General features: G+C 40.3%; 1 protein-coding gene across 1 annotated transcript; it reads right to left on the bottom strand.

The window, feature by feature from the left end:
• Positions 1–4,199: 4,199 nt before the first annotated feature.
• On the bottom strand, positions 4,200–4,733 carry LOC6627650 (large ribosomal subunit protein eL27). The gene has a single exon (XM_002052465.4). The coding sequence runs from the start codon at positions 4,667–4,669 to the stop codon at positions 4,253–4,255; it is 417 nt and encodes a 138-aa protein (XP_002052501.1). The 5' UTR covers positions 4,670–4,733; the 3' UTR covers positions 4,200–4,252.
• Between the last annotated feature and the right edge of the window lie 6,739 nt (positions 4,734–11,472).

The following is an 11,472-nucleotide window of genomic DNA, read 5'->3' as shown; positions in this document are numbered from 1 at the left end:
CGAACCCCAAGGCGGGGAGTGGGTTTGAACCGTGAAACAAACTGCCCACAATTTTTCTTTGGACTTGCAGCACTGATATCAAATGTTTCAGGATCGAAAAAGTATATTTAAGCCGTAATTCAAGTTGTGAGCTTGCGCCTTGATCCTATTTTTTTGGTAATCTGCGTCGGAGGTAATGAAGCCTATAAAGAGTTGATAGAGTTGCCAGACTATTAAAAGCTGTTGCAGTCTGTTCACAAATTGAAAGCGAGTACTTTGTCCAAATGAACGAAACTATTCTCGACGCTATTGTGGCTAAAGTTACAAGGAAGGTGCACTAGCTTTTACTGAGTATTAATTTTCTTTGCTTCTTAAATGCACGCATGTCTATTTATTAAAGAATCCTTAAATTTTGATCAAATTTTGTTGAAAAATGTCGCAAAATTAATTTGAGCCAACGCATTTAAATGGAATCGCGTCAGTCTTTTGCATGTCAGCCAGATTTGAGATTGTCTAATTGAGTCTTCAGCGACTGGGGAGTCGATGCAATCGGCTGCTGTGGCTCGGATGACGGAACCCATCTCGAAGAGCCACTTGCTGGGACACAGAGCAAACGCAGGCTAAATTTAGTGTGTAATTCTTGAAATCGTTGCCATGTGTTGCAGATGGCGCCCGATCCCAGCTGACACAAATATGTAATTCAGTATGTTTGTTGTGGCTTCAAGCGGAAGATCGGGCTCTGGGATCAGCGAAAAATCTGTGACGCAAAGTTGGCGGGAACGGGTGCTCATAACACTTATTTATGTGCATGTTGAAATGGGAGCATTAGTTCGCTGTGTTTGTAAATATTTGTCATAATTTGGGAGGGGAACCAAGCCAAACACATGCTATAGGGGCCGCTCGCGATGCCCAACTCTGCCCAACTTTGGCCCCCAAACTCGCAGACGTCTCGAGGTCTTCTATATTTTTGGGGTGCGTTTTTTTATTTTATTAAGTGTTGTTTCGTCGGGCTTTTAATGTCGCAATTAAATGCATGAGTTTTTAAAAATTAGATGCTTGTCAAAATTTATTATTTATGATGCTCGGAAAAGCTACTCGTCTGTGCATAAAGCTGTTCAGTCTCTAGAGCAAGACGTGCATCTATTTTCCCTACCATTTCCCTACAAATCTGTGACTTTCTTGCGGTCTGCCCTTCGCATTTGTTCCCACTTTAATGGTGGGATCACAAGTGAACTAATTTGTGGAATGTTAAGAAACTTAAGCATCTGAAACTTTTCGTCGATTTCGCTTCTCTTTTTATATACTATTCCATATGCTATACTTTAAAGTCGGTAAAGTTGTCGGGCAAACAAAAACCTAACCGAAATCCGAAATTTTTCTTCAAATTCAAAATAAAACAAAAGCAGGGGAGCTGGTTCTATTATGTCTAAACTGACAATAGGCAGATCTAAATATTCTATTGTCGATCTCAGAGATTAAATTGTGCATGCAGTTTCTAATAAAAGTATAATGTCAATACGGATGTCACATGCGGATCAAGCTTACATGAAGTATCTAAATGGTATATAGTTAAAATAAAATGAAATCTCACAGATAGTTTTAAAAATAATAAATGTTAATATTCTTAAGCAGAGCGTCACACTTAAGTATTTAGAAATTGTAAGATAATACCAAGAGTGCAGCTTATAATATCTGCTTATAACCTTTAGGCTATGCGATTGTCAATGATAAAGGGGATCCATTGCTCAGCAATTATTCGCAAAATTATGCAACGCGGCTATAAAGTAGCTGTAAAGTATATATATTACGCATACGCCACGTTATCAGCATGAAATCTGTATCCGTCACGGTGCAGATATTTTACTTAAGGCATAAAATAATGTGAAGTCTCATATGAAGCCATCTCAAGAAATGTCTTCCATTGGCTGGGCTCTGTGCATTTATGTAGGTGAACAGAAACTGTTCGATTGTGAGTTGTAAAGACTCAAATGAAGTTTTACAACTGCAGTAAAATATATTTTTGACATGAATTTTCAATCAGAATTTTAATAGCCCTTAATAATAACATGGCTATCAGTTATCAGGGCACAAAATCGGTTATCAAAGCAATTTTCGGTGCCAGAGAAACCTCAACCACAGCGGCATGCCCGACTAGGCACCATACCCTATTTCCATTCTCTCTCTCTCTCTCTACTTAGACTTAGACTAAAGGTTTTGTTCTCTTGCATAACTTCGGTGTGTATGGCCCGATCCTTACGAAATTTCCAGGGAATTAATATGGCATCCAAATATGTGTAAATTCAAAAGTCCAAAACTATGCCTCCATAAAGGAGGCGGGGGGATTCTGAATCTTTAAGTACTCTACAAGTAGCTACGCCCTAAGTCCGCTTCGAGATATGTTGATCAAACCTCATATATAAATTAACACTTATCGATTTTAATGAAGCGGCATGAGATATCGATCATTTGAAACATAGGAGGTCCTAGACATACAGACACGGTCAGATCGATTCTGCTATTAGTGCTATATACTTTTTAGAGCCGGTTAAGCTCCTCCTGCCTGTTACCTACACTTGTACAAAATCATAATACCCATTTTGTGGCTTTTGTTTTTAGGGTATAAGAAACACGGGCCACTAAAGCAGAACGACTCAGCGGATCGTCGGATCGTCGGATCGGCAATCAGCAAAACTGTGTACTGATTGCCCCGTGTCCGTATCCGTCTCTAGGCGTGCATTGTGGTATCGGGTATCGGGCATGATGAGGTGTTGTTGCTGGTGCTGGTTGCCTCTATTACCTCTGTGTGGTGGCAATATTCCACCACCGAAGCTATAAATAAATTATTTATAGCTCTGACTCCAGTTGGACGCGGCATTGCTGTTGTTGTTGATTTAGTGCCTCTTTATAGATCGATAGATGTGTGTGCGACTTTTCGTGTGTGTGTGTGTGTGTGTGTGTGTGTGTGGATCTGGATGCATAAACGGGACGCTTACTTGATGATAGAGAGCTATTACGCCTCCAACTTCCACCTTCCTTAACTGCAGTTAGCTGCGGCTCGGCTGAGTTCGGCGGGTCGAGCCTCCTGTTGTTGTCCATACTGGTGGTGCGTGGTGTTTGTGCTCTTATCTAATCGACAGCAATGGTGGGCCACAGATCGATTGCGGGCTGACTGGGCTGACTCTGTGCGGCTGATAGGCCCATATAGAGCGCCCAGAGGCGGCAGATTGAAATAAAACTCCGGTTTTATAGCCACCACAAAAACCCCGGCCGTATGGGGGTGCCCTCTAGCTCCACACTCGCTGCAATGGCCATGCCACGTAATTATTTATGGCCCGATTTACACAAACAGCAATTTGTATTGTAATTATTGACTATTTTCGATTAACCGGCTTCACACTGGAAGCTACGAGCATGAAAGACGCTGCTCAACAGCTCTACGAAGAGTCGTGACTCCTTTCACTCGAAATCCGCAAAATATTGTGATACATAGTTGAAATACTTCAACCTTAAGCTTTGGTCTCAGTCTCTGCGAAATCATATTATTTCAGAAATGTGCTCTAATCCGAAATCCGCAAAATTGTGTAAAATATTCGTGAATTATCTCAATATAAACCGTGAATCCTTTCACATGAAATTCACAAATTATTGTTAAACATACATGAATCATTTTGATCAACTCCAAGCTTTGCTGAGACTATATCCCAGAAGGTTCAGGTATATCTATTTACATCTAATAAAATACATACGACAATCATTTTTATCATAATATAGACGGCAGTCAGAAAGGGCAATTGCCCTGAAGCATTGTTGATTGATATTTGTATAATTTACGACATGTAACTGCGACAAATGTCTGTAAACAAGTCTGGATGCGTATATATCTGGCGTTGCGATGGCGACATAAAGTCTACGAGTTTCGGGCCGGGTTACCTTCTCTCCACGTTTGATTGATAAGTTATAATTATTTTTATGGTCGGGCTTGTTTGCTGCCACCACCTTTACCAGGAGATAAAAGACCAGATATACGAGTAATCGTTCAATATTTGACCAGCGGATTAATCAGAGAACTTGACGAGAGCGACCCTACTACTTACTGCATGGTAAATATTTGTATAATATAGAAAATATACACGAATATTTAGTTGTTTCGCTGAGGCTGCGAAATAGATATATCTATTTTATATAGGTAGCCCAGTTTCGCATTTCCCGAAACCCAAAAATTGAAAGAGAAGCCTTTATTTCAAATTAAATCTTTCATAGAGGCAGTTGCCGCTTAGTAGCGCACATCCTGAAAGAACCACTTATTCTTGCCCTTCTTGTATAGCGACTCGAACTTAACGCGGGACTCCAAGCGACACATCCTGCGCAGAGCGGGATCCATCAGATCCCTGGCCACCAGCTGCTCGAAGCTAACATCCTTCGCCGTGTAGCGTGTGGGCATCAGATGTGTGTATCTCAATCTCTTCAGAAACGTCTTGACCTTGGATCTCTTCTTCAAATAGTTCTTGCCCATCTTCCTGGTCAACTTGCGCGTGCATCCGTCGATGCCCGCGACGAGCGCATGACCCAATGGCTTATTCTCCGGCTTGCCATCATCGGAGGTCTTCACAATGATGGCCTTGCAGCCAGCGTAACGTCCAGTGAGAACTATGACGATCTTGCCCTGTTTGTAAATCTTCTTTATTTTCATCGCAAAGGTTTGCTGAGCATAAAATATTTAATATACTATTTGAATCTCTTAAGTTACATAAAGAAATGGCAGTAAGCACAAAAGTTACTCTTATTAATAACAAATGTGGCCTACTATATCTTATTCCACCCGCAAGCGTGAGCAAGGTTGTAAGAAACTGTTTTGTTTCAATCCGATTCACGTTTAAAAATTATAAAAGTAAGTAAAATCCACTGGTGGAGCCACAAGGTGGAAAATGGATGGCAAAAGTTGTACGGACCAGATCTAGCTTGTTGAAAAATAGCGGAAAATTAAACCTCTTTCAAAGATCATTGTAAAAATTGTAATTGTCTTCCACTTTGCTCAAAATTCACCTGTTCCAAGGTGAAAATGATTTAGGTATAAGGGGAAGTTTAATTTTCGACCTTAAACGGATAGTTGGAGAGAAGTATAGGAAAATACGTGAAAATACGTGTGTATTTTCCAACTGTTTTTCTCTATTTTCAAACCGATCGCCTTTAAATAAGCTTTAAAAAAATATATGAGAATTATAACTAAAATTAAAATCTTCAGCTGTGGATATATTTATTTATATCAATATATTGAAATTAAATAAAAATGCAGGCTAAAAGTCTACCATATTGATTTTCGCCAGCGCGTATTTCTTTTTATCAATTCGTAGCTTATTTTTTAACCATTTTGTCAAATAAACATGATTTTGATTGAAATGCAAACGTGTTAGTTGCAGAATGTATTTATAAGGTGCACATTGTTTTTCTAACCGCACAATTTGCCGACGCAGTGAGAGATTTAACAAAAATAAAAACGCCAAGCGACAAGAACAACAAAAAACACACAACTATAGAAGCAAAAAAAAAAAAAATAAAACAAATGTTGCCCAAAAGCTAATTACCGAACAAACGAATTCGATTGAATCGATTGATTTTCCACTGGGCAACCAGATAAGAGCAACCATTGCGCCGATTAAGATTTGTTATCTGTGAAAACAGAGGCGCAATCGCAGACCCTACCATGCGCAGTGCCCGCAGAGCTGTGATTGGGTCGCCCCAGCGCCAAGTGGGAGGAGCTCTGCGCTTCGTCTCACCTCGCATTGGTGGGGCATCGAACTTGTCGACCCGCTGCCCCCCCACCTGTGCGGAACACACCAGGCCCTGATTCACGTGTGTGTGTGTGTGTGTGTGTGTGCCTGAGCTAAAGTAGAGCAGCCATATCCGAAAAATTCCAGTGCCAGTGCCATGTTCGGGGCGGAGCCAGCGCATTGTTTAAATCAAGGTAAGACAAATACAAAACGAACAAAAATATTTGCACACTAAACAGCCACATATATACACACTCATACATATATATATAAACAATGTGTATGTGTGTGTGTGTTATTTAGTTAACGAACAAGGGCAACTTTCGTAATACATTTTGGCCGCCGTCTCGTTTTAAATAATTGAGTACCTGATTTAAATGTCAACATTGAGCTGCACATTTTCTGCAAATAAATAAATGGAATACAAACAAAAGAAATTGTATATATATATATATATACAAATTGGAAACACATTTGTCATTGTACTTTAGCGATTATTTCAACTATTGTTTACCGACACAAATCCCCCAATACGATGATAATGTTTATTGCAGCTCATGCGAATCATTTCTAGATAAGCCAACTGGAATTTAAAAAATAAATTGAATAGTTTTTTTAATTGTGCACTTTTTAGCTAGCTTGAAAAGTCGCTTCGGAAGTTTGTTAACTCTTATTTAATGTGCTTTATGTTCATATCATAGCAAAGAATATCATAGCATATCATATCATATCTCCAAACTTAACAAAATGTGATGCCCGCACACTAATTCTAAAGGTTGTTAATATGAATAGAAGAAAATAAAATAACAGACATTATCTCGTCATTCGGTTTTTGCATTCTTGAATTGCAGATGAATTTGTTCAGAGCAGAGTGCTCAGTTGAAACTAATTAGTTAGAGGCAGCACCCCATTTGTTAATTTGCAGCTATATTTAGAAACAGTTGGGCATAGCGCATAATTGTCCAATGCAGATACAACAACAACAACAACAACAACAACGACTGCGATGATGGTAATCTATGTAATTAAGCAGTTCCATTGTCAAAAGTGTCAGTCGGTTAGTTGAAAAGTCGCCAGTTGCAGTGGAAGCTCTAGATCCCACGCCCACAGCAGCCGCCCCCGTTGGGGCCAATCATTAGGGACACGGACAGAGAGAAATTCACACCCATACATGGGAGCAGAGATCTCAAGCTGTGAGCGGCGGCTCATCATGCAATTAAACGAGCCACAGCCAGTACCCAAAGACCCGCACAAATGCGGCTGATGATGTCATATGGTAGGTCCGTAATACATATAAGTATATAAGAGTTCATGTGTACTCAAATGTATTTGCAAGCACTGTTAGATGATCAAATGATTCCGAGGCAATGTCGCCCAAAGTAGAATCCATTCCATGTACTCTCATTAATTTATCCCAGCCAGTCAGCCAGCCAGCCAACCAGTCAGCAGGCGAGCCGAGGCGAACGGCCATTTCCAGCTTTAGCTAGCGGTAGACAGCATCGAGTCGAGTCGAGTCGAGCTGTGTTGCTGTAATGTATCTCATGGATCTGTGTCTGTGACTGTATCTGTTGCAGCGCCTCGCTTGGAATCTAGACAGTGTGGCCAATTTAGTCTGCTTTGGCAAATCAATTAAATTCAATTAATCCCCCAACACTGTTAATGGAGCCTAATGAAAAGGGTGACATGGCCATATCGCGCCCACAGCGCATCCAACGGATACATTGCGTTCCGGACCGGGCCGGACCGGACCGAGCCGTTGCTGTGCCTCTTTGGAGTCTTCGCAATTGATAGAGTGCAAAAAAAATCGCATGTCTGAAACGATTTGTGGTTTTTACACTGCCAAACCAAAAGCAGCCAAGTCGAGTTGTGAACTTATTTGTATTTGTTCTGGCTTGATTTTGTATCTGCAACCAGAAGATATTGTATCTTTAGCTCTATTCAAGAATATTGCGTACTTCTTAAGGAACGAAGAATATTTTCGTTTTTTTTTATATCCTGCAATATTATGTATCTGATAGATACTTTGCTTCCTAACAAAGATACTTTAGGTCAAGAAGTAAGAATCGTGTGCTTTTCCAGGTTTCATTTTGTATTGTACGTTATCCGAAAATGTGGTTAATATTTGAGTTTCTATATATTTCAGTTTTCGTTAGATATTCCTCAAAAATAGCTAAAGGATACTCTGAACATATTACAAACCTACTTCAATGATAAATAATTATAAATAGATTTTTTTTCTTATTAATTCCTTTGAGTCTATTTTTTCAGTGTATTTTCCGCTTGCTGCTTCCCACAATTCCAACTTTAACCGCATTTTTAATTGTAAAAATATCTTCTCCTTCTCTGGTTTTGATTCACTGCAAAAATATTTCTCACGCTTCGAAGTTTGACATTTTCGAACTTTTGCATGATTTCAAATTCTTAATTGTTCTTAACTGTTTTATTTTTTCAAGCATTTTATCGTATTTCCGAGCAAACAGTAATATCGCGATGCCAATTGAGAGCACAATGCACAAATTGTGGAGTCATTCGGAGCGGCAGAGGGTATCATAATTTGAGACGAATAATGTGACGCATTGACAGATGCATTTCAGACTGAATGAAGTATATCTATCTGATCAGAATAAAGTATATTTGTTTTTACAATTGTTATTTAAAACGGTTCGAATTAAGCCTAGCTATAGTGGGGCTTGTGCAAGCGGAAAATACTTTTGAGGAGGATTGAAAAATGTCTATTAGACCTAATTCAAAAGTATTCTTGCCTTGGAAACATTTATATATATTTATAGTATATATAGCATACATTCGATTTCCCGCAACAGGTACATCACATTTAAACTTCATTTATATATATATATATATATATATATATTCAGATATTATTTCATATTTTTATTGTTTTGTTTTCAGAGTGTGTACAATAATATTTCTGATCATCTGATGGCTGTTAAGATCTTAAAAAGAATACGTTTATTTATTGGATTTTTATTACATTGTCGTTAAGCATTTCGCTCTCCAATTTCTACAGCAAAAATCCACTTGGTCGGCATTGAAACCGTTTAATGTAAATATAAATCGGTTAATCTGAAAATTGGCCACAACATAAACGACATATGACGCTATGCCGGTGAACGGAAAAGGGTTCTCGGCTTGAAAACAATTTTGAAAATCATGAATAAATTTTGCGGTTAAATTGTTGCATAAATATTGTGTGCGGGGGGCGGCGAGGCAGGCGCACGTGCGCCCAAAAGCCAAATGCCCGCAACATACGGAAGCCCTATAATTATGGGATAATGTTCGATCAGCCAACACACAATTGGGTCGATGGCTGGGTAGGCGTATATTAGCGATGGGATCAAAGGGTAAGTCTCGATTTCAGCGGCGGCTCAACAAAAGGAACAATCAGCGCCGCAAGCAGCATTTCAGCTACATATGTATGCAAACAGAGCCGATTGATGCCGCATCCTGGAAAGCAAGCCATGCCGCGAATCCTGGCTACTGCCCCGCCCGCTGCCTCTGCTGCTGCTGCTGCTGGGCACCCTTTTGTAATCGCTTCGCTTACGCCTCAGTTCACATGTGACAAAATAATAACAATGCCTGGGCCAGGGTAGGCAAGGGTAGAGGGTTGGCTGCGGGGGCAATGAGGCACGCAACCGCGCCACACTCTCGTTCTGTGTGCCACAACTGTGACTGAAGACAATGCGGGCTAATGGACGACCAAATGCAACAAATTGAGCAGCGCCCGGGGGAGGCGGGCGGGTTGCCATGCGAAACTGGGTTAAGCGGAAGGGGTAATTATTTTAATTACAGCGAATGCAAAAAAGAGCTGGCACCTAATACGCAACCCGCTGACATATTCAGCTGTCAGAGGCGGCGATTAGAAGGAAGCTCCGCACCTTTCAGAACGGTGCCAGTTACATGTTAAAGTAATTAACTAAATTACCAAGTCCGAGTTCCAAAAGATAAACGAGCTGCACAGGTAAATACACACACACACACAGACACACACACACACACGAACACTTCTCTAAGTGTTATAGTCGTTCATTTTGTCAGCTGGCATGCAGAGAAATTCCCTGAAGAAATCAAGCTAAAAACTATATAGTGCAGCACCACATGTGTGTGTGTGTGTGCGTGTGTGTGTGTGTGTGTTTTTACCTGTGTATGTGTTTGCATTATTTGCATATTATGTCATCAGTCGTCCATCAGTTGTGTTGCCTTTGGGGACTGGGTCGTCAGCTGGCCACGAGCTCAGTTTCTACTGTGTTGTTTCATTGTAAAGTTCACAGATTATTTAGTTCAACTGCCCCCACTTTCTCACCCTCCCACCAAGAGGCTTACCCTAACTAGTTATTAACGTCATTTTGCTGACCATCATTTGAATTCACGCCCAATTGGCTTGTCCTTTGGCTGGTTGTATGCTTCAAAGTCGTAAACTTTATAATAAGCTGTTGCGGTTAAGTAACGAGGTTAGTAATGTTTACCCTACTCGGAAATACCTTTGGGATATACCGTTTCCGTATTACGGTACGGCATATCATCTGGAATTTATTCAAGCTACGCGTATGTGTCATAATAGGTCAATTAAATACCTTGTTAAAGCTAGGAAACGGAGAACTTTGTTCAGCAGCTATTTATTAATTTGACAGAAAAATGTTGCAGAAAAAATAGCTGGAAAAGGAAAATAAAAATGTTCTGGCCTCTTCAAGTAATTGACTAAAAATGATATAAATTATGACATTAAATGATATTTACATACCTAAAAGAAAATGCGCTCTCTACATTCTCTTATGAAGGAAGAAAGAAAATAATTTAAAAGGGAACATTTTAGCCAGGCTTGACTCTTTCTACACCTACTTATATCAACTACATTCCAGAATTTCCTGCAGCTACAGACTGTGCTGAAAGATACGCCAGAAGCAATCGTTAATTCTACACATTGATAGATCGAGTGATTTTTATATATTGTATCATTGAATCGGCTCGATGAGACGAAACATAATCGAAGGCGTTGCGTGGGTGTATCTCGTCACTTTTCAGTTTGATTTGTTTCAATTGAAATGAAACGTTTTGAAATGAGCCTCCCGGCATGCCCACAATAACCTCATGCAACCAGCCGCTCGCCCAATATGTGAGCCGAGTCGCGCCGAGCGTGTGGTGCGCTTTATGGCGGTTGCGTGACTGGTGGCCATCTGGCAGTCGGAACGATCCTCGATCAGCCGGAATGACGCTGCAATCTCCAGAGTGTAAATTGTGAAAATGGAAAGTTAGGAGAGACCGCCTGGTCCCCTGGCGATCGAGAGCCGATGATGTTGACCAATTAATTGTCATTAAGCGTATTTGAAGATTTTTAATTAAAACAAAATCTTCGGCTTAATTTAAATTGATCGCCAGCCAGTCTCAATAACATTGCGCGCTTATGAAGCTCGGAACAGTCCCCACAGAACGAGGCTGGTTGGGTGTGGGTGCCATTGAACGTCAATACGGATGATGAGGTCGGCATTGAAACCAAAGCCAAGCCGCATCCGAAATTCCATAAAACGAGGCGTGCTTCAGAATTGAAGCCTTTCTTGATAGATGAGCGATCCCTTTCCTATACCTATATAGACATGCACATACATATATTCTTAATAAAACACATACACTGATAACTGCGGCGTTTAGGCAAAGGTAATGCGTCTTCCGCTTCTTCAAAGAAAATTAAATATTACTCGACTGTGCGTAT

The sequence above is a fragment of the Drosophila virilis genome, chromosome 4, assembly GCF_030788295.1.
Source record: "Drosophila virilis strain 15010-1051.87 chromosome 4, Dvir_AGI_RSII-ME, whole genome shotgun sequence".
NCBI lineage: Eukaryota > Metazoa > Arthropoda > Insecta > Diptera > Drosophilidae > Drosophila > Drosophila virilis.
The sequence above is the reverse complement of the archived record's forward strand: the minus strand, read 5'-3'. Positions and strand labels throughout refer to the sequence as shown.

What these genes read in the sequence shown, in the direction of transcription:
- LOC6627650 (XM_002052465.4), bottom strand. Translation starts at nt 4,669, where the DNA reads ATGAAAATAAAGAAGATTTACAAACAGGGCAAGATCGTCATAGTTCTC.